The sequence below is a fragment of the Nyctereutes procyonoides genome, unplaced genomic scaffold (assembly GCF_905146905.1).
Source record: "Nyctereutes procyonoides isolate TBG_1078 unplaced genomic scaffold, NYPRO_anot_genome, whole genome shotgun sequence".
Taxonomy (NCBI): Eukaryota; Metazoa; Chordata; class Mammalia; order Carnivora; family Canidae; genus Nyctereutes; species Nyctereutes procyonoides.
Window position 1 is genome coordinate 838,117 of NW_026575142.1, and position 24,790 is coordinate 862,906.

General features: G+C 38.7%; 1 protein-coding gene across 1 annotated transcript; it reads right to left on the minus strand.

Annotated features, from left to right (window-relative positions):
• Nucleotides 1-13,057: 13,057 nt before the first annotated feature.
• Nucleotides 13,058-13,954, minus strand: LOC129498861 (proteasome subunit alpha type-1-like). Its single transcript, XM_055308438.1, has one exon. The coding sequence runs from the start codon at nucleotides 13,902-13,904 to the stop codon at nucleotides 13,113-13,115; it is 792 nt and encodes a 263-aa protein (XP_055164413.1). The 5' UTR covers nucleotides 13,905-13,954; the 3' UTR covers nucleotides 13,058-13,112.
• Between the last annotated feature and the right edge of the window lie 10,836 nt (nucleotides 13,955-24,790).

Sequence of the window (24,790 nt, forward strand, 5' to 3'; positions counted from 1 at the left end):
AAACAAATCAAATACTTGAAATACTCTGCAGCCTTTTTTTCCTCTAGAAATATGTCTACCCACATTTTCAATTTATTTCTAAACTGACCTTAGAAGTTAAAACACATAGAGCCAATTTAAGACTATCTGTCAAATCTGTTCTAAAATAAGATGTGTAATGCATGTATAAAAAAGGTCATTGCTTTGCTATATTAAGGAAAATGTACCTGTTCCTACTTAATTATACATCCACATGACTTCTCAACATAGTTTGACAGCAAATGATGTTAATTAAAAAATAATTCTCATTAGGACATGTATGGGTAGAACTGTCTACAATGGACACTTGTGACAAGATATGTTAATTGCATTTATATTAATAATAAAAGTATATTAACTTAGTGGTGCGAATAATGCCGAAAAGTTTTATGACTATAATGTAGTGAAAAACAAGATGGTGTCCGATGGAACCTGAAGTTAGGTTCAACTAAAATGACATACTCGTGATTTTGGACTTGATTTTAAATGCAGAGAAGCCTTTAAAATATTCTAGCTCTTAAAATTATCAGAGATTTGGGAAATTTTCCTGTAATGGTTAGATTTCAAGTTGGAAAATAGTTGGCTTGACAATTACAATAGTGAAAGGACTAATAGATGAGTTTGGATGGATGTGGATGGATGGATGGATGTTGAGAGAGGTCATTTCATGCTCAGAGGGAGGAGTATTTAAGGAGCAGTGAAATATGATTTACATAATTCATTTTACATACATCCCATGTATTGTTTGTAACGCATACGCACACATGTGCAAGGGTAGCTCTGGGTGAATGCGAGGTGTCTAAACAGTAGAAAAATCTTATAATTTTATTGATATGTAAACAATCATTTTTGAGATCCCATCCTGCAATTTATTTCTTCATTATTCAATGAACATTAATTGAACACCTACTATGTGCCAGGCACTTTGTTAGAATTGGTGAATAGAGTCGACATGCTTTTGCCCCCGTGGAGTCGTACTGAGAAAGACAGTTAACGAACAGAGGTAAACACGAATAAATGTAATACTGCAAGTTTTGGTAAGTGTCATGATGAAAAATAATATGTTTATGGAGTGAGTAAAATAGGTGAAAATTTTTTGCTCAGCTGAATTGTTAGGGAAGACGACTTTAGGAAACTGCCATTCGAACTGTGATATAAATAATGACAAGCCAGATATAACAATGTGAATGTATTTGAAATAGAGCACATTCCATATACCAAGATCATTAAGAAGTTACGCATGCAGCATATTTTAGGAATTCAAAGAAAGTTTAGCTAAAACTGTTGAGTAGGAACAATAATATGGAAGACACATTATGCTCTCTAGGCCATGGAGCCTAAATGTAACTACATTCTAAGTTCGGTGAGTGAATATAACCTTCCTGCACTTCACTTTATTCATTTGTAAAGTGGTGATAATAGCTGCACATCACAAGGCTTTCATGAAGTTTAAATTAGTTGGAATAAGTAAATTTAAAATAGTACCCTGCACAAAGGAAGTACTCTAAAATTATTAGGAGTTATCTTTATTATTTCTATTATTATTTACAGTAATAAAATATTGAAAGCCCTAAAAGTATGTGCCGGTATTCATCATTATTCAGGAGAGAAATCAGATGAGAACGGGAGCCGGATAGTAAATGTTTAGGTTTGGTAAAACATATGTTTTCTATCACAATTGGCCAACTCTAACATAGTAGCATGAAATAAATGGGAGGCAATATACAAAAAATGAGCGTGATTATGTTTCAATAAGACTTTATTTATAAAAGCAGATTGGCCTTCACTCCCTGAAGTAGGGGATTACCCGAGTTGAACATCTGTAGGCATCACAAGTCTTCAAAAAGGCTAGAGATCCAAAAGTCAATCAATCTGATATTAGAAAGTAGGGGTGGCGAAAAAAAAAATTGGAAACCGTTGGTTAAATTTATGATTTTCAAAAATGCATTTTGATTGGTAGCAAGGAGATACCATAAATTATTGTTCCCCAAGGCATCCTTTGTAGTATATAACCAGTTTGGACCAGCCAAGCATGAGTTAACCCAGCAACTCCCTAGAGACGAGAGGAATCTCAGCTACGGGCTGACCCAGGTCAACACAACCGGTCAGCAAACACTAAAATCGGTGACCTACCGAATCTGGGCTAAATAAATGTTCTAAATCACTGTGTTTTCTACAGAGCACAAATCAGTTGATGCAACAGCCTGTGGACTAATTATCACTGCATTAAACAGATGAGTTACTGTTCTTCTACGACGGCAAAACTTCTATAAAATGGAGTGAATCCCAATATTCACGGAGTCCCCACTGCACACGGAGACCATGCCCGAGCTCTGAGATGCACCAGTAACCGAGACAACTAGGTGCCCTGCCCTCGAAGCTTTATGTTCGTCACGTTCAGATAACAGGTTGCTGGAATCGTCCAATCTATGGTCAAAGATGAACCTTCACCGGTGACAAAAATCAACAATTATATATGCAAAGTTGAAAATATTTACTCACGGTGGCTCTAACCCACACAAACACGTAAGTGTTTATGACACTTTAGATTTGTTTAGGAAATAGGAATCACCGGGCTCCCCATTTCCCGCTTGCTTCTGAAATGAAGGTGGAGGCTGTGACTCGCTCTTTTCTTCAGCTTTGCTTTCTGTCAGGCACTCATTGGGCCTGTGGTGTTCACTCACTGAATTTCTCTTTTCCTGTGAGTCTGTTGCAAAGGAGCTGTAGGTCCTGGGGCTTGAGCACTTCCAAGAGGGCCTTGGCAGGCCTCCAGTCCTTTGAAATTTAGTTCTGCTCACTATGCTGTAATAGTTTCCATTGTGAGTCTTTGCTTCAACATTTTGCATCTTACAACTGTTCCCTGTTGTGTTACTTAAACCCACTTAAAATTTCATTAACTTACAAATAATTGCAGAGGTTTATGAACACAGATGTGTCCATAATACACTTTACCAACGCATTTTACCTGTATATTCTTTTAGGTTGAAAATGGAGAGAACCAAATGTTGTCAACTACTTAATAATTAAGAACTATTTGTTAAAATGTATGGGATAAAATACGCTGAAAATACTGTTTCTCATTCCCCAATTACACAGATTCTCCACCACAGTTTTAACCAGAACTAAAATTTGCTGCACGCTTCCTAAACTCTAAAACCCCTGCTGTTTCTGAGATGAAGAAAGAGAAAAACAAAGCACCTTGTCCGTGATCATGAGTGCGCTCAAGGGACTAAAATCGTTTCCATGGAAATTGTTAACTTTAATATTAAACATAAAGAAACAAATATCCCGAAGTCCTTCTAATGCTTATTACCTCGTGGCATCTATCTGTAGCAAAATAAAAGCTTACGAGGTTTTTTAAATTTGAGAGTAAAAATCAACATATCAACTTATGCTTCAAATGATATTAAAGTGTTAAGAGCAGACTTTATCTCTCTTATATAAATTACATAAATAGCGGAAAATAAGTTGTAAAGCATCAATTAGCACTTTTACTTGTGTTCATTCAGAATCCCATCCCCAGCAGCCACAGACATATGAGGTGGACATTATCTCCCAGGTTATTCCCCGTGCGGAATAGTGCATGAATATAACACCTGTGCAATTCTAATATTTTCTCAAATCCTCCAAACACTTTACATGTTGGGGAACCAAGACTAGTGCTCAGACCATTAATCACAGGCGCATGCTAGAAAGAAAACAGACGGACTCAAGTCACTTTAACTGCCCGTCTACACGCCAGTCATCTTGAAAACATACTCAAGAAAATAATCTCAGCTAAGAACTGATGAAGTATCCATGATGAGGTCAAGCATTTCCATTTTCTATATTTTCCCACTTTTTTGGTACCTTAAAAATGTTTAATATCTGCATGTTTTACTTCGGTTTATCCCAGACAAAATGGTCTAGGCTCAGACGAATTCAGTCTGCTAAATTTTCTGCAATAAAACAGCCAAAATTATGAAATCTCATGCCTAAAAGCTGAATGTTTATGTCATGAATACTGTGTCATATTCTCAACCTTTTGATTTAAAGTGTTTTGATTTAGAGGGGCCTGGGGGCTCAGTGGGGTGAGCCTCCGACTTGTGGTTTTGGTTCAAGTCATGACCTTAAGGTGGTGAGATCGAGGCCCAAGTTCAGCTCCATGCTCATCGGGGAGTCTGCTTGAGGTTCTCTCTCTCCTCTCTCTCCCCCTTTCCCTTGGGCTCCTCTCCTGTACATGTTCTCTCTCTCTGTCTCTCTCAAATAAATAAATATTTTTTAAGAAATAAAATGCTTTATTACATTTACATCTTCTTTTTAAAATAGAAATTCTAAGCCAGAGGTCCATGACTCCTGACACCAACCAATATCCTTCAGGCAGTTTCCCAAACCATAAGCCAGAGAAACCGAGTTCAAGTGAAGGGGAATGCCTTTCTAGGAAGAATAAACTGAGAAAAATACTAGGATTTGGGGGCAGTAGTAGAGAGAAAGGGTGCACAGAGAAGGAACCATAGACTCTGTGTAAAAATTCCCTTTTGGGTTTTGGCTAACTACTGAGATGCAGGGGATCCCTGGGTGGCACAGCGGTTTGGTGCCTGCCTTTGGCCCAGGGCGCGATCCTGGAGACCTGGGATCGAATCCCACGTCGGGCTCCCGGTGCATGGAGCCTGCTTCTCCCTCTGCTTGTGTCTCTGCCTCTCTCTCTCTCTCTCTCTCTCTCTCTCTGTGACTATCATAAATAAATAAAAAATTAAAAAAAAAACTACTGAGATGCAAATTCATAGGGTTTGATTCCAAAAAACCATGCCGGAGCAGCTCCTGGGAAGCTGAGAGCTGAAAGGAGATTTCAGAGGCTCCATGATGCAGGGAAGGCCTCAGAAATCGGGTGTGACCAGAATGAAGGTACTCAGCTGAACATGCTGGGCATTCAAGTGAGGCAAAAAGAAGGCACGACCTTTCTCTAGCAGTAAGGGCCGCACCAACAGGTGAGGGCGAACCTGGAATAGACCAGCTCAACAAAGTCTAACACCGAGCTTGCATAGAATCAAGGTCATTTTCCAGAAGGTCAACTAACTACTTGCTAGAAAGGAGCTCAAAACCTTTGCAATGTATAATTTACTAAAAATGCATGTTTTACCAATTGTGATTAGAATTTTCTTTTTTAAGAAAATTATTTATTTATTCATGAGAGACACAGAGAGAGAAGGAAATACAGGCAGAGGGAGAAGCAGGCTCCCTATGGGGAGCCCGATGTGGGACTTGATCCCGGGACCCCGGGATCATGCCCTGAAGTGAAGGCAGACGCTCAACCACTGAGCCACGCAGGCGCCCTTATTTTCTGTTTTAAACAAGTTTGGGTTAAAAGCTTTTTCCTTTTTACCCTAATTTTGAAAATACCTCTTCAGTGGTTCCAGCTAATCCTGCCTTCAGCCCTGTGTACCCTGTTGGTTGTCCTCCTTGTTTCTATGTATTCATTTAATTTTCATGGCTTCTAAGATGCCTTTATTCACATATTCACAGTTATATAATTGGTATGTGTCTTAAAATCAATGGTGGGTCATTATTTCCTTAGTAGCTCTCTTTCCTTCTGACTGGTAACTAAAAGGCCGTCAGGATAGTCTTAGAGTCAATGAGCTGCAGTATCTATGTAGACATGCAATTAGTAATTATCTGATATTAAATCTGTAACACAAAGATAAAGAAATCGTTTTAAGGACCATAAGGGCTACCAACCAAAGAAAGTCCACCTTTAGGGCAACACATGGGCATCTCCCGGATCTTGTCTACTGGCTGGTGCACCTTGAATGGCTTGCGATGTGTCTCGGTGGTGGTCTCCTCATCAGTAACACTGTCCCGGTGATGGTGCAGGACACCCCGTAGAGCCGAGGGAACTAAATAAGAAAGGAAGGTGGAAGGCAGTGCTGGCAGCAGTGCCGGGAGCAACCCGAGTGCCTAGGAGCCGCTGACCGCTCCTACCCTGTAGTGATGACGAGGCCGTCACCTGTTTCTGCAGCATATCATCAAAAATGTACATTTTAATCTTTCATTACTGTAAAAGCAAAAGGTGAAGGAAGAAAGGAGGGCAGAAGAGTCAGCCAGGAAGGAAGGCAAGAAAGAAGGGAAAGCGAGTAGCAGCAGGACTGCAGGAAACTACAGGAAAGGCGGCTAGTGGCAGAGAGAGGCGCTGCCACCACTCTCTTGTGACTCTAAGTGCTGACATGGTGCAGCTTCTGGTCTGTAAGCAAGTGCAAACCCATGATTGACCTTCTCCCAACTCAATGGTAAGCTCCGTGAGGGCAGAGATCTGTCTGTCTGTCTGTCCGTCCCTCTTTTTTTTTTCCTCAATGACAAGCCCATATAGAAAAAGGAAATATATGATGAGTGAATTCCAATTTCCTGAAAGAAGGAAAAAAGAAACTTCCTCATAAAACCACGGTGTTACTTAGAGATGAAGACCTGTCTCCAATATGGTAATATTCAGCTTATTCAGTTCTCGACTTCTGCACAGTTTTCTGAAACAAGATTGGGAAAAATGAATATAATATCTAACAACAGGGAAAGTTATCAGCAGGACTGGCAACCGGAAGATCGCTGAGTAGTTTCAGACTGAGTAGTTTCAGACTCCAGCTGATACCCGTAGTAACTCTTCAGGGAGATGGTTTGTCTTCTCCGCAGATTAGAAATATTAAAACTGTAGGAAGAAGGAGGGGACGATGGAGCTGCAGACGTGGTCACCGAGAGAGAGACTATGAATAACTGTCAGGGGAAAAAGAGAAAGGAAAACTGTACCAGAAGAGAAAAAATGATGACAACCAAAAAACCCATTAATCTTCAGTGGTCAGCAAGCCAGGCCCGGGGCAGGCACACCCAGCCTGTCCTGGGTTCACCTCTGGGTCCTCCTCTAATAATATGACCTGGGGCAGGATCTCCTCGCCCTTTAGCCATGTTCTAAGATTTGAGCGATGTGCTCCATGCACAGGGCTTAGCAGAACTCCTGGCACGGAGAAGGCCTCATTCAGTGATAGCTTTAATTATTATCACTGCCTTGCTAAATATGATTTAAAAAGCAGTTTAGAAAACCATACTTGATTATTTTCTGTTTGCTGTTTTGTGAAACAAGGAACAGTGATTTTAGAAAGATCCCTAGGATCCAAGATATTTAAAAGTGATGAAAACCTTGGGTGCTTGAAAGAGTACCCTTTTTGGTTACTTGGAAAAATCCCTTCATGTAGAATAACACTTCTCCAAAGACACTAGAAAAACAAGGATGGACTCAATTCTAATAATGATAAGTTGCAGTGAAAGACTATCTTGATCCTCTGCAGCTCGAATTGTCCTTGAAAGTGTTTCAATTTTACCGATTTGTATAAACAATATGGAAAAATGTGGGGAGTTGTCCCACTTCTTAAGAGACTCAGTTTCTTTTATCATCATTTTTCATCCTGTGAAGTGGGGACCTGTGATGTGGCAAGTTGGCTCACAGAAGAGTGAAATCTGACCAAGAATTTGGACATTTCTTTCTTCAGTCTTCAGAAGAAAGGCTCCGTCTTTTACGTTCTTTCTCCCCCAAGCCACCCAGTTCTTTTGCAGCCACTCCCCTTGGCTACTAACAACAAGAATATGTCATAATTCCCAAAGAAGCAGCTGCATTCAGTTACTGTGCTCTAGACATGCACACATCTCAAGTCAACACCTAATTAAATACTAAAATCATAAAAAGAAATGTTCAAGCTTTGTGAGTTTTGGAAAAAAAAAACAAACAAAAGTAAAATGACCACCGTACATTCTATAGGCATGAAACGAAGAATTCCAGGGGAGGGTCGACTGAAAGTGAACCTGTGTGAACATATGGGTGAGGAGTTTCTCAGGCTCCTCCATCCAGTAAGCCGGGAAGGACCATAGCTAAAGAACAGTGCGACTTGTTAAATATTTTTCCTAATATGTTGTGAAATCTTCAGTGTGTCTTGTTTAAGATCCTGTGGCCCAAAAAGTTTAGTTGTTTTTATTATCCTTTATTTCCAAAGTGACTTAAGGTAAGTCCTCATATGTCCTCTGGGAAAAAAGAAACCAAGAAAGGTACCTGACTTCTTTGCCTCACGCTAGGTCATTGATAAGTTGCTCAATGACAAAGGGGCATAATCTTTTCTCAGCTATGGTTTTCCATAAAGTGAAACTCAATAAGCACCAAAATATGTAAATAAATGTATTACATATTCAAAATATATTTTAATCTCTGTGATACAACCAACGACCTAGATTTGTATCTGTTATCATTTCTGTGCACTCCTGTTTTCCTTTTTTTTTCCATTTCAGTAAAGCCTCATTTGTTATTTGCTATTTAGTCTGAATTGCTTATATCTTGTGTAATCTATTACTAATCCCTTTGTCCATTTTCATGTTCTTTTTGAAGTATTTATTTATAAAATCGAGGGCAAGTCAAAACTTGTTTCTATTAGGTTTCCTATAATTCCACATGTGGTAATAAGGCAAACAAACAAAAAAGTTTAGAAAGGAGTGTGATTACAACTATCTTATGTGGAATAACTAGGTTTCAGAGCATCGTTTAATGGTATCTTTTTCCCAGGGTATAAATGCAAAACTATCTTTATGGGCTCCAGATGTGTTGTCAAAGAACATCTCTGAAGGCTGTTGGACGCTCGCTCCCTCATTTATCAGGCACAGCAAAACTTGACCTCACGTTATAGAAGATCTCTTCTTTCTGAAGCTGCTAAACCCATCAGTGCAGCTGCTCGTCCTACGGACTTCGTTTACTAAAAAGATTCCAGGAACAGGAACGACACCGACAGTAAAGACCCGAAGACTCCCGGTGGGCGTCCACACAGACCTTGCGAGATAAGTTCTTTAGGACCCACTAGGGTCATGGTGTGAAGTTTAAGCTCTGTAGCTAGATGGAGAGAGGTGAACTCCCTCTTTAATTGCTCTTTTTCAATGTAGACAGAACCTGAATTTGCAGCATCAATCTGTTTAACACTTTGTAATCCAATTATGTGAACCAGGGAATCTGTGTTGGTCCCTCATTCAGGCAGGTACACGAGTCTGTGCGTATCCACTGGAGTAGAATAGATTTTACATCTCTTAAGAACGTACGCCATTTGCTAAGTTTTCCAATATCAGAGCTCATTGCCACAACACAAAAGATAAGAACGAGAATATGCTTTTAAAAAATTATATCTGACCAGTTCATTATCAGGCTGGAAAGGAGAGAAAGTACTTAATATCAAAGCTCAGAAATGCAGATGCATCTCACATATTTTGTGGGTCTTTTGTCATGTTGAGATCATTGCGGTTTTATTTTATTTTTGTTCAGTTGTATTGAGATATGACTACACCAACATCTGCCGTATGAGTTTCAGATACTTAGCATCGAAGTTTGGCTTGCATGGACTGTGAAATGCTTACTATCCCTAGGACTTATGTACCTTATAACTTGAAGTTTGCACCTTTTGACCACCTTGCTTCCAATTCCCCTTTTTTTCTCCACCCCCACCCTGGACCCACCTCTGGTAACCACAAATCTTATCTACTTTTCTTTGACTTTGGTTGTCCTCATCTGCCTTTTTGACTTGTTTGTTTAAGACTCTCTGTAAGGAAGGGAGAAGAAATGTGTGGGAAATATCAGAAAGGGAGACAGAACATGGAAGACTCCTAACTCTGGGAAATGAACCAGGGGTGATGGAAAGGGAGGAGGGCGGGGGGTGGGGGTGACTGGGTGACAGGCACTGAGGGGGGCACTTGACGGGATGAGCACTGGGTGTTATTCTGTATGTTGGCAAATTGAACACCAATAAAAAATAAATTTATTATTAAAAAAAACCAAGACTCTCTATATAAGTGAGACCACACTGTATTTGCCTTTCTCCGTCTGACTTATTTTACTTAACAAAATACCCCCGAGGTCCATTCATGTTGTCAGAAATGGCAGGTATTTCTCATCTTGTACGGTTGAATAATACTCCCCTGTGTAGATATAACATACCTGCCTTATCCATTCACCATCAACGAGCATCAGCTTGTTTCCACCTCTTGGCTGGTGTAAATAATGCCGCTGTGGACATGGGGGTATGGATATACCCTTCTGAGTTTGTGTTTTCCTTTCCTTTGGGTATATTCTAAGGACTGCTTCTGAAAACTGTACAGCAAATTTTATTTAGACATCGAAGTAAAATGGACATTAGTAAAATGTTATACCGTCTCCATAACAGTACAGGCGTGAAACGAAGAATTCCAGGGGAGGGTCGACTGAAACCCTCTAAGTCATGGCGGCACACCCAGAATCTGATTTGGAAACTACAGTGAAGAAAAGAGGTTAACTTTAAGTGAAGGCTGCTTTCCCTGGGAACATTAAAACACTTCAGACACCAAGTGAGGGACTTTAGGAAAAGAAGCAGAGAGATTCTGGAATGTAAACCACTTTGGTATTTCAGACATGCATATGTTTTGAATTCTTCGAAGAGCAGACCTTGTACTGTCTTTGACTTGCGTATACCTAGTAAATTGTAGTCACATTTATAGCTCTGGGTTTTTAAGCTTATACATGGGATACAATCAGCTTGCACACTTTGCAAGACGTTAAGTTCCAGTTTTCCACGGTGGACTGGTATTTGGGTGCAAGGGGTGTGGTGGGAAGGGGGACACAGAATGGGAAATACCATCTTAACAAATTTGACAGATTCAAGAAGAGTCTCCTGAAGATACAGCCCCACGGTGTGGTAATCTCCATGTAAGGAAACTGGGGCCCAGACAGGGTTGGACTTTCACACAGATTTTTGTTTCAAATTTTTATTTTAATCCTAGTTAGTTAACATACGTGGTGAATTAGTGAAACGCCTCCAAACCCAATCATCTGCTTCAGAATCACTGGCTGAATCTTATGGCCGATCTGGTCAGTGGCTACCAGTATTTCCTATTCTCTGCCATCCTCACAGCACCTCCACAATCCTCGAGCTAGGAACTAATCTCAGCCTCTTAATATTATCCTTATACTTTGCACTCCATTCAGGGATTAAAACTTGTTAAGGATTCGGAACAGAGGAGTTAATATTTTGGATCACAATGTCAAAACTAATCTCTTAAAATAATGTCTTCAATTTCAACTAGTTAGTCTTCTAGTTCTTCTAGTCGAAAGCTCTAGCATTGTGTGAAAAAATAAGCAAAGTGAAAAAGCAACTCCTAAAAGTTCTTTATGCTTTTGTGTTTCCACTCTCTTTTGTTTAAACAAAATACCTATAAAGATATTTAAACTTAGAAGAAATATAAACATTTGGATTATAGTATTTTGGCCTTACATGTTTTTGTTTTGTTTTGTTTTAATTTTATTCTCATTTTGAAAAAAAAACAAAACAAAACAAAAAAACAAAAAACAAAACAAGAACCAAAACCAAAAGAAAACCCCAAAAAACAGACAAAATCATCTTAAGAAGCATTTGTCTACCATTTTCTCTTCTGGTGATATCTTTGATTTTGAATTCAGGGTTTTGCAACTTCCCTAAAATATTTTGGGAAGTAGTCCATCCTCCACCATTTTCTGGGAGATATTGTGTAGAATTGTGATTATTTCTCCTTGAACCTTTGTTAGAATTAGCCTATGAAACCATCTGGGACTAAAGTTTTCTTTCTTTTGGAAGATTTTCTTAGTAGAAATTCAATTTATTAAACATATGATTGTTCAGATCGTCTCTTTGTTAGTTTGTGTCTTCAAAGAATTGGTCTATTTCCTTTAAGTTGTCAAATATGTACAGAGTTGTCTGTAGTATGATTTCAATGTCTGTGGGGTCAATAATGATATTCTCTCTTTCATATCTTATTAGATAATTTGTGGTTTCTCTTTTATTCTTGGTCAAAAACCTATCTATGTCAGTGATTAAGCAAATGCTTCTTGCTCTCCTTTGCTCCTCCTTATATTCTTAGCATAAACTCACCTTTAGCCGACTAAACATTCTATGTGCCTTGATTTTAAGCAATCTGTAAAATGATAAAAATCTATAAACAACTTTGGAAGAAGACTGCTGAATGAATGAAGCACAACAAAACTAAACAACTTGCATAAAGAAAAATACTTTGGATTAAGTGATTCTATCTCTCCTTATCCCCTACTCATAAAGAAAAATTTAATTTTAATGGAATTATTTTCTTTAATAGAACAAAGTCGACAGTTGCTTTCTCACAGACTCCTGCGACCTTTGGGTACGTACACATAAACCTTATGAAGTGGTACTTATGAAACATAATTATGTTTTCCCAGGTATTGAAAAAATCTGTAATATTCAAAAATATATATTTGCCTACTATTATTTTCATCAGTATCACTTGCACTTACCTATCGAACTTTTTAAAAAATATATGGATTCTGAAATCTCTTCAACTTTGATTCCTTAATGATTCAAGTTTTAGGCCCTTGCCTATATTTTTAAGAGATAATCTCTAGAATCAAGTCAGCCTGGTTAAAACATACCATATTTATTAAAACAAATTAAATTAACCTCGTTTGGGGAATGGTACATTTCTCTTGAAATATTTGGAAAAGCTTAGCAAGTCACAAGAACAGAAGACAGAAGTGCCTCCACTGATAAAGAAACTCTGTGTCTGTAGTTCAATAGAGATAACGGTCCAAGTGTGAAAAACAAACATTTATCCACTTCATTTGATAAACAGTTAAATTTCACATTGATAATTCATTCCCCATTCACATCAAATAATAAATGCAGTTTTTAAAAAGCCTATTCCATATAATCTTTATGTGCTTATGATGTCCAGAAGCATTTTATTTATTTATTTTTTATTTATTTTTTTTCACAGGCAGGTGAAACAATTTTATTTCACAGTTGTCTTTAAAACCACAAAGACACTATGTTCTTCATATAAAAACATTAGTACAGATATCTATACTTTCTAGAAAATGATTATATAGACCCTCTCAAAGAAAAATGCACACCATTATATGGTTCAGACAATTTACTTGGGAAAAACACATCTGGACCGATTCCTAAAACATACCAGAAGACCACGCCGCATCTTTTGGTTCAAAGTATAGATCAGTAAGGGCTCCTGCATTCTTACATATTTGATAATACACATATAGACTGGTTTGTGACTTAATGCTCCATTGGTTCATCAGCCTTTTCTGCAGATTCATCAGCAGGTTGAGCAGGCTGTGCCTTTCTCTGTGGTCTTTCTTCAAGACCTTCCAGGAACGGAGATACATCATCATCATCATAAATCGTAAACTCCAAGTCTTTACCAACAATTCCAATGGAAACATTCTTCGTAGTTAGGTCCTGTTCTGCAGGAAGTGTCTCTCGTAAGGCACGCAGACCATGTTTAACCAGTTCATTCAAATTGCACTCCATAAAACCAGACATATGTCTCTCCAAGTAAGTACGAGCTGATTGAGAACGGGCTCCAATGGACATGGCTCTACAGTCAAAATAGTTGGCCAATGGACAGGTTTGGAAAATGTGAGGGCCCATATCATCATAACCAGCAATGAGCAGTCCAACACCATATGGTCTCCGGCCATACCGTTGTGTTGGCATCTGGGTCTTGCTTCCAATTAGAGATACAAGACGAGACACAGGAAAAGGTCTGTCAAATACAAATCTGGAATCCAAACACTCCTGGTGCATAAAATTACATAACAGTCTACCATCAGCAGTAAGTCCCGCAATTGAGATACCAATATGGTTATCAACATGAAGAATTTTCTTCTGATGAGCTGCAAGCTCTGACTGTGCTCTCTTCCATGCAACCAACCCTGCATGGGTTTTTGATTTCAGACCAACTGTGGCTGAATCTTGTTTGACAGCTTCCATGGCATATTCAATTTGATGAATCCTGCCCTGAGGGCTCCAAACAGTGACGTCATTGTCATACTGGTTGCGAAACATGGTTCTGGCACGGGTCCCGCTGCGGCCTCCGGCAGAGGTGGCAGCTTCAGGAGCGCCTCCAGAAGCATTTTAATCAGGGATATACTTTTGTTCCTATGGTACTGTTCCTCTCACGTGGAAATATAACTTGGCATCCACCGTGTCTGCTTTTAAAATGCCCAAATCATCATGATTTCCATAAACCAGATTAGAAAATAACCAATTCCCAAATACCTTTAGTTACACACATATCTATATATAACTTTTTGATCTTTGCACATCAGCATGTGAATTTTAAGAACAGCTTTAGAATTTTTTCAAAAAAAAAAAAGAATTTTTTCAAGATCTTAAACAGAGAAAATGTGAAATCATTTTTTTATTTAGCCCAAGCAAATGCAAAGCTAGGCTACTTGTTTAGGTGTCTCTGAAATGCAATGCAGATTGTCCTCCTTCACCAACATTTCAAAAAGCCAAATGGAATTATTTTCTAAAAGCAGTATGTATTTAAGTCTGACACAAAACTATTCAGCTGTTATTTGCTCCTGCCAATAAAACAAATGAGTCTTATCAAAACCACAAAATGAGTCAGTTGTTTTTGTTTTTGTTTTTTTTAAAGGGCATAATTCTCTTCTATATATGAGAAAACAGATTCCTTAGCAGAGGACACTGTAGCACAGTGGGTGAGTAAGCACCCAGACTGCAATCACCGGGACCCACATTCACCTCCCAGCTTGTCACAAAGGAGCTTTGTCACTCGAACATATTCATGACCCTGTTTTCCTTTTCTTCAAAATGGCAACTGCCAAACAGCCAGGGGAATTTTAAAAAAAGAAAACCATATCTGGGGGCATCACAATGCCAGATTTCAGGTTGTACTACAAAGCTGTGTTCATCAAGACAGTGTGGTACTGGCACAAAAGCAGACACATAGATCAATGGAACAGAACAGAGAACCCAGAAGTGGACCCTGAACTTTATGCTCAACTAATATACGATAAAGGAGGAAAGACGATCCACTAGAAGAAAGACAGTCTCTTCAATAAATGGTGCTGGGAAAATTGGACATCCACATGCAGAAGAATGAAACTGGACCACTCTCTTGCACCATACACAAAGATAAACTCAAAATAGATGAAAGATCTAAATGTGAGACAAGATTCCATCAAAATCCCAGAGGAGAACTCAGGCAACACCCTTTTTGAACTTGGCCACAGTAACCGGAGAAGGACAAACAGTGTATGTTCTCATTCATTTGGGGAATAGGAATAATAGTGAAAGGGAATATAAGGGAAGGGAGAAGAAATGTGTGAGAAATATCAGAAAGGGAGACAGAACATAAAGACTTCTAACTCTGGGAAATGAACTAGGGGTGGTGGAGGGGGAGGAGGGCGGGGGGTGGGGGTGAATGGGTGACGGGCACTGAGGGGTACACTTGACGGGATGAGCACTGGGTGTTATTCTGTATGTTGGTAAATTGAACACCAATAAAAATTAATTTATTAAAAAAATGGCAACTGCAAAAAAAAAAATAAATAAAATAAAATAAAAAAATAAAAACAAAACAAAATGGCAACCGCATATGTAAAAAAGTTTAAAAACGAATGAATTAATGATAGCCAGACTTAAAGCAGCCTTGAAAAACTCCTCTAATATTTGCTTTTTCCGTCAGATTTATTTACAATTTCCCACCTTTTTGAGATACAATTGACATGACATTGTGCACGATTAATAAACCCACCTGCTGTGCAACAATTACCGCAGAAGCAATAGTGAACATTTGTATCATTTTACTTAATTACCATTTCTTATTTGTGGTTAAAAAAAAAAAACGAAGATCTGCTCTCTTAGCAACTTCAAGTAGTGCTGATATGACCACACGCACGTGAGACCCCGCAGAACTTACTTATCTCATACATGGAAGTCATGCACCTGACCCTCACCTGACCCTCCCCCCCCCCCCCGGGTCCCAGGAAGAGGCCCCTTGTCACCTGCTGGCAGGAGCTCAGCTGTTGCAGCCCACGAAGGTGTGCGCCTTGCTCCTTCCTTGCCTGACCCCTGCTCACACACTGCCCGGGCTCTAGCCCCGTGGTAGGAAATGAGAGCCCCCCATGCCCCCTGGTCAATGATACCCCCCGTGGGTGCAAACCCGTCTTTATCCACGCGTCCACGGATGCACATCTCCCTTGCCCATAGCCTGGTCATTCTGAACAGTGCTGCAGTCGACACGGGCTGCACACAGCTCCTTAAGATTCTGGTTTCATTCTTTCTTAAGATTGTATTTACTTATTTGTGTGTGTGTGTGTGAAAGGGGGGGTGCATGGGAAGGAGGAGGGTGGGGGGAGCAGAGGAGAGAGCAGGCTCCCCATGGAGCAGGATGCCTGAGGCAGGGCTGACCCCTGGGTCCTGGGGTCACACCTGGGCTGAAGGCAGAGGCCTAAGGACTGAGCCGCCCGGCCCCTCATTTCCTTGGGAGATGCCTCCAGAAGTCACATGGCTGTGTCACATGGTGGTTCTATTGTTAATTTTTTGAGGAAACCCCATACCGTCTTCCTACATGCTCACCCCTCAGTATACACATCCTCACATCCTCACAAGCACTTGTTATCTCAGGGTTTTTAGGGTTTTGTCTCGTTTTGTTTGTTGTTCTGGTGAAACCCATTCTGGAAGATGGGTCGTGACATCTCACTGTAGTTTTGATCTGCATCTCCCAGGTGGTTTGTGATTTTGAGCACATTTTCATGTACCCGTTGGCCATTCGCATGTCTTTGGGAAATGTCTCTTCAGTTCATCCGCCATGTTTTATTAGGATTTTTTTTTTCTATTGAAGTGTATGAGTTCTTTATATATTTTGGATACAACCTTTCATCAGGAATATGATCTGCAAATATTCTCTCCCATCCCATAGATTGCCCTTTTATTTTGTTGATGGTTTCCTTTACCGTTCAGAAGCTTTAAGTTTGATGTAATCCCACTTGTTTATTTCTGCTTCTGTCACTTTTGCTTTTGGTGTCAAATCCAAAAAAATCATCACCAAGACTTATGTCGGAGAGCTTGCTGCCTATGTTTTCTTTCAGGTCTTATGTTCAAGTCTTTAATCCATTTTTGAGTGATTTTTGTGTATAGGATACGACGGAGGTCCAGTTTCGTTCTTTGACACGTGGCTCTCCAGCTTCCTCAGTACCATTTGTTGAAGAGATTGCCCTTTCTCCTTTGTATATTCTTGGCCCTTTCATCATAAATTAACTGACCATACATTCATGGGCTTATCTAGGGGCTCCCAATGTTGTTTTATTGATTTATGTATTTGTTTTTGTGCCGATACCACACTGTTACATGTAGTGTAATATAGTTTGAAATCAGGGAGCTTGATGCCTCTAGCTTTGTTCTTTCTCTAGATTGTTTTGAATTTCAGTGTCTCTTGTGGTTCCATATGAATTTCGGGTTTGTTGTTTCTATTTGTGTGAACAATCTCGTTGGAATTTTGCTAGAGATCCCATTGAATCTATTGACGGCATTGGGTCATATGGACATTTTAGCTATATTAATTCCTCCAATCCATTACCTCAGGATATTTTTCCATTAATTTGTATCATCTTTAATTTCTTTCATCAAAGTCTTACTTGCAGCTTTCTATGGACAGAAATGTCACCTCCCTATTTAAATTTATTCCTAAACATTTTATTATTCTTTATGCCATTGTGAATGGGATTATTTTCTTTATTTCTTTTTCAGCTGTTCTGTTAGTGTGTAGAAACACTACTGATTCGTGAATGTTGATTTTATGTCCTGCAGCTTTACTGAATTTGTTGCTGGGTTCTAACAGTTTTTGTTTTTTTGTATGCAAACAAAGACAATTTTACTTCTTCTATTCCCATTTGGATGTCTTTTATTTCTTTCTTTCTTTTTTTTTTTTTCTTGAGGGTTCTGGCAAGGACTTCCAGTACTATGTTGAATAAGAGTGGTGAGAATGGGCCCCCTTGTCTTGTACCTAATCTTAGAGGGAAAACTTTTAAACTTTCACCATTGATGTTAATGTTGGCTGTGGGCTTGTCATATATAGCTTTTATTACGTTGAGGTGCATTCCTTCTATACCCAACTTGTTGAAATTTTTTATCATGAAAGGATGTTGTGCTTCATCAGATGTTTTTTCTACATTTATTAAGATGACCATATGGTTTTTATTTTTTATTCTACTAATGTGGTGTGTCACATTTGTTGATCTGCATGTGTTGAACCATATTTGTATCCCTGGAATAACTCTGCCTTGATCACAGTGTATGATTCTTTTATGTGCTTTTGGATTCAGTTGCTAATATTTTATTGAGAAATTTGCATCTATATTAGTTAAGAATATTGGCCTATAGCTGTTATTTTTCTTAAAGTCCTCTTCTTCAAAGTCCTTATCTGGCTTTGGTATCAGAATAATACTGGCCTCATAAAAAGAGTTTGGGAGTGTTCCCTTCTCTTCAAAATTTTTGAAGAGTTTGAGAAGGATTGGCCTTAATTCTTAAATATTTAATAGAATTCACCAGGGAAACCATCTGGTCCTGGGTTTTTCTTTGTTAGGAAATTTTGATGACTGATTTAAATGCCTTATTTATTATTGGTCTGTACAGATATTCTGTGTCTATGTGAGCCGGTCTCAGTAGGTTCTATGTTTCTAGGAATTTATCCATTTCTTCTTGATTATCCAATTGATTGGCATATTGTTCACAGCAGTTACTTACAATCCTTTGTACTTCTGTGTTAACAGTTACACTATCCCTTCTTCCATTTCTGTTCTATTTATTTGAGTTTCCTCTTTTTTTTCTTAGTCTAACTAAAGATTTGTTAGTTTAGTTGATCTTTTCTAAAATAAAATTTAAAAAAAAGATTTGACCTATTGATCCTTCAAGAGTTGATTAATTTCCACTTATTTGTGAATTTTCCAGCTGCCTTTCTATGATTAATTTCTAGTTTTGTATCACAATGGTCACAAAAAATAGCTGGTATGGTTTTAACCTTCTTAAATCTGCTAAGACTTGTTTTGTGACTTGTCATATGTTCTTTCCTGGAGAATGATCCATATGTACTTGAGAAGAATGTGTACTCTGTGGCTGCTGAATAGAATATCCTATACGTATGTGTCTGTTAGGTGCATTTGGTCTAAAGTATGGTTCTGGTTCAATATTTCCCTATTGATTTTTCATGTCTTATCGAGTTCTTGTTCACCATCTGCCCCTTGGACTTAATGCCTTGGACTTGCTTCCAGACTTTGCACAGACTGAGCCTTATGTGGCTCCACCTTGAAACCAGCTTTCCTCCTAGCAACTTCAGGCCCAGTTAGAACATCAAGACCTCCACTTATTTTGGAGAGAGAGAAGTTTAAACAACATCCGTTCCCAAATATCACTAATCCGGGAGGGGAAGAAGAAAGAGAGGGTCCCAGTGGATTCAAAGAATACTCAACTATATGGTGAAATCTATAATTATGTTTGTATGTTTTTGCTGAATTGCATTATCCCTGAAATATCTTTACTTATTCCATCACTGTCCTCACCGTTCAAACTAGACTTTAGTCTCTCGCACCAGAAAAAAAGATGCAAAGAAAATATAATTTAATTGAATTAGCAATACTGATAGCTAAGTGAAATTTTATTTGTCCTCGTCCTTCACTTCCCTGTAGTAGTTTTATAGATCCATCTCCTTGCAATGGTCTCATGGTAGATGGCACGTACTTACCAGTCTCTGGAATTTGGGCTTGGCCTGTGACTTATGTCACCCAATGACATGTTATTGACAGGATGTGAGCAGAGACTTAGGATGTGTTTTCTGTCTTCATTTCTGCTTTTTCATTATGAGAACATGCCACTGGTCCAAAGTGGAGGAGATCTAGACCCAATCTGCAACTTGGAGTCAAGCCCAACTGAACCCATCGTTGATAAGCTAAACCTCCACCAATCCAAAATCATTTAAAGATATTGTTGGAGGGGGGCAGTGCTTGGCTGGCTCAGCCGGTAAAGCATGTGACTCTTGATCTCAGAGTTGTAAGTTCAAGCCCCTCGTTTGAGTGTAGGGATAACTTAAAAAAAGAAAATCTTTAAAAATAAATAAATAAACATATTGTATGCTGCTGAGTTACAGTTGGTTTGTTACACGCATGGTTTTGGCAGGAGCCAAATGAAGGATAAGAATGTCTAAACCGGACAAGGGGATAGGAAATGCTGGAGAAAACATGTTGGAAAAAAAAATAAGACTTGGATATAAATGGAAGTCTCCTACCCTTTTATTGCCCTGCCTTAGCCCGGTTCCATGAAAAAGGGCTGGTAAATGACAGAAGCCTCTTTAACGGATGGGTCGAAGGTGAAGGATGACCGTGTTGGTCATGTCAGTCATTTTCAGACCGGGTCTAGGAAGAGGTCAAGTCTCATTCAATAATCTCCTACCAGACTATGATTGCTGTAGGGAAAGAGGGCAGCATTCTATCTCCAGGCACTAAAAGGACCAAACCAACACCCCTCATAGCAGCAGGACAGAAAAGCATTGAAGAGTCTCCTGCTCTCCCTTTTCCCTGCAGAGGGGAATGGATGTCTCTGGAAATGTAAGTAAGGTCTTAGAGTCTGGGTGAGGACATATGGACTAGATAGATTGATCAGTAGGCCTGTGAATGCTAATTAGGAATAAAGATATGCCAGAGGAGATGCCCTACGTATCAGAGGACGTCGACACGGAACTCAAACCACCACCACACTTGCCTGTCCTGCTATAGCTTAGTATTATCCTCAGCAAGGGGATCTGAACTGTAAACCTCTTTGGATCACAGCACATTAAACTGATTATGGGATAGATGTTATCAGGCCTTTTAAGGAACCTTAGCAAATACTCCTCATGCTATAATTCCTGTCTATTAACCTGTTCCCAGGTCTGTAGTGATCAGAGGAGGCTTCTTCAGTCATTTCAGGGGGAAACAAAGAGTGTTTTTTTCCCATTTTCTTTAGGCTGTGTAAGAAAATGCGAGCACAGCATAATATGTTTGGGAAAGAGCCAAAAATGTAATATTAACATCATGAGGAAGCCAGAAACTAAAGACCGTGTTGTACTAAATATGATAGCTTCCCCTCCTGAAGAGGTCTTAAGAGATTCAGAAACTATATTACACTTAAAAATGCCTAGGCCCGGGATCACCCACGTAGCAAAGCTGGGAAAGATTAAACTATTTGAAACACACACATAGAATTCATTTTAAAACTATTTTTAAGTAATATACTGTGGGTAGACAGAGAAAATTTCAGATTGAGAGCTATATCCAGGCTACTGATATATAATCTTCTTTACACAATGAGGGAACCAAGATACTAAGAGATCAGGAAACTTGTCAAAATGATCCAGCTAACCAGGAAAAGGGGAGAGATTCCAACTCGGGCAGTTTGCCTTCCGAGCGTCTCCTCTGATTGACCCTCTACTGTCTATTCCTGCTGCAGTTTTCGTTGTTTCACAGTTTAGAAAAATTGTATTTTTCTATTTAAGTCATTTACAACTACATCATGTGAGTGAGAAGACATGGCACCATTACGCAGCAATGTGAGCCACATTTTAAACTACACGAGCTTTCCTTCTTGTAGTAGATACGTTCACATACATGGTTTTTTTGTTAACTAATTTTTCTTTCCCGTCATCCCAGAGGTATTTCAGATCACGGTCTTTCTTCATGTAGCTTAATCCTCACACTAGTCAGCACTCCTCCTGTATTATTCCTGCTGAATATTCTATCCTGCCCTCTTTCACTCATTTTAAAAACTTTTTTTGAATTCCTATAATTAGCAAGGCTTAATGCTTCAGATCATCTTTCTTCTGAAGTAGATGAAGTCACTGAGCTGACTAAATTCATGACCATCTAAATGGAATTCTTTTGAGAACTGAAGCAATCTTATTAATAATCACCATGTGGCAACAGATATAAAATACACTCTTTGGTGAAGAACTGAATTTATGTCTGCTCAAGAGATCACTGACACGTGAAATGGGCCTTGAAATGAAGACATATGTCAGACAAAAATGGTGGAGCAGCATCTCAAACACAGGCAATGGGTCGTTAAAAGCAGAAAAGCCTACTGCATGCTTAGGAAAAGTACAAGAAGCTTAGGATGATCAGGAGAGAGGCTCTGTGCTCCACTGCAACAGCAGATAAGCTGCAGAGCAGTTATTTGTCATCAGATAGGACTGTGAACGTCAGACTGAGGAATTTGGCCTTAATTTAGTAGAGAGTGAGAGTCATGGAGTGTTCCAGGGAAAGGAAAGGCAAAACAAAATATGGTGAACCAAAGTTTAAATACAATTAGTCTGGTCATGACCAACACTGAGGGCTCATGGAATGCAGTTGGAAGCTGGATGAGGTCACTCAGGTGTGAGGTGACAAGCATGACCTAAAGGTCTAAGACTTGACTATTATAGGCTAAATAATTTAACTTAATTTTGTAGTTCAGAGCAATATAAGAAATGTCTTCAATTGGTTTTCAGATTTTCACAATTTCTCTTACTCACCAATCCTTCATAATCAAATATGTCTGCTATTACCACTTCTACCAAGTAAGTTTACTCAATGCTCTTTTATGACATCCTCATATTATCAAATATTCTCTTTGCATAATCTTCAAAATGTCACCGTTTTCCTACATCAATTGTTCATTTATAAAATTTCAGAAGGCCCCCTTGCTCTGGTTCAAACACACGACCCCTATAATAAAGCTCGTGTTTATTATTGAGCAATATCTTTTGCTTATGTGAGTTTTCACGATGCTAACAGAGTAATTGTATTCATTTATTCACCACTTCAGTGCACAAGCTGTCAGTTTTACCAACTGCTTAAGAAAGCACTACATCTGCTGGAGCACCTGACAAGAAGAGTATTGCTTAAGGAGATTTATATTTTAACTAACAAATGGGAAAATAATACCCTGGGATTTATTCAATTCATTACTCAAAACTTTTGTGTTTCACTGATCACGTACTTGTTTTTAGTTCCTGCATTAACACCAAATTTTTTGGGTTATATAATTATCTTCTATAGGGTCAACTCTATGCCTGTTTTATAATAACTAGTTACTATAGTTAATCAGGACATCTTCATAAATATGGTGGCAATGATAATTGCGATTTTCCACTGACTTGAACCTATATTAGTCTAACATATTTATTTAAAAATTTTATTTTTTAATTAATTTTGCTGAATTTTGTGTAATAATTTCCCCTTAAAATATGTTTTTCCCTATAAACCCAGATTTATTGATGTATTGACCACTCCTTTTATGTGTCTTCAGAAGCCCGCCTGATAATTTTCTTGATTGCTTTGTTTTATTTTTTTGCACGCTAAAAGTTTTCTCTTGCAAATGGATTCCTAATGTAACATAGATCATTTCTCTACCCTACTATTTCTCCAGAACATGAGATCTTTCAAACAAATGTATTTTTCAAATTTTTGTTTGTTAAGCTTACTTACCACATGAATTTGCTGGCAACAAATTCCTCCCATTGCTTTTCTCAAACAAGTCACATAGTGATAGCATTTTTATAAATCCTAGTTTTGAAAAAAATCTCATAGAATTATAAACTCTTCAAATTTCCTATCAGTCACTCTTTCCAAAAACTCAATTACAGTTAATAAGTGCACACTTATTTGCTTCTTTGTATGCTTTCCAAACTAATTTTCATGTGTCTCAATTTGTAATAGTTTCTACAAATAATTTTAATAGAACTTTACTCATATGAATAGGGCAGAGAACAGCTATTAATGTAAAATTGGATTTTTCTTGATGGGATGAATAATTAATCCCTCTACTACAAATTTATTATTTTCATATTGAATTATTATAGATATGTAACATAATTTTTCATAATATATAGTATCAAAATCTAGTGTATTTGCCTCCTGCCATAGAATATGAATTTATCTTTGACCACATTAAATCTTGGTTTACTCCTCCACTCCCCATGAGGTGGAGAGATCCTGCATCAGTCTATTATTTGAGAAGGATGGAGCCTACTCTGGGAACAAGACCCCAGCATACAGAAAACTGGGTAGAAGATATCCTGCTCCTCTGATCATATAGATCCTCACTGAGATGCTGATAGTCCAAACCCAGAGGTCCTCCTCAAGAACCCACAGCTTCTCACTCTCAATACCATATGGATCTTTAGGATCTTTTGCAGAAGATTCAATCAAAGATGCGGAGTACTGATGTTTCTATAGCAACATACTACGTAGTTACGTTTCCATGAAGATATGAAGATTGTGATAGCCCTAAAAACTACAAATTCTCATCCCTTCTCAGTAACTGGCGGCTCCTTCTCAATTACCAACATGGTACCATGCTATCCCTTTGATGCCAAACTCTTGTCTCCATCCTCAAAGTCCTTGGTTGGCACCTATACCAGCTATGTTGTCTCAGAAAGCAGGGCAGGTAGGGCATAGCTGAGTAACGAGCAAAGAGGAAATGCATGTTGATATCAGTTCCAGGGTGCTCCCTTCCGCAAGATCATGCTAGCAATCGGCTCTGCTTCAGCTCGCTTGGCGACGTTCTCCAACCTGCTCTCCAAAACGCTCTTCAGCCTCTCCTGAAACTGCCCTCTTGAGCCATTTGAACCAAAAGACATCCTGATGTTGAAACACTAGAACTGAACTGTTTTCACCGTAACATTTATCAAGGTTTGTCAGTTATTTTTTTAGTTTTATAAAATGTGATGTAATGAAAAATTTCTCATTATTACTGTAATCAGCCTATTTGAGAAATCCAGTGCTAGGAGCTTTATTGAAGCTTAAAATCTTCAGTGATGGACTTCCTGGAAGCAGCATTTTCTTGCCAAGAAAGTACAAAACTATCTCAATGAACACAGCTGCAGAACTGCAGACTTACAGTTCGTGCTACAATTC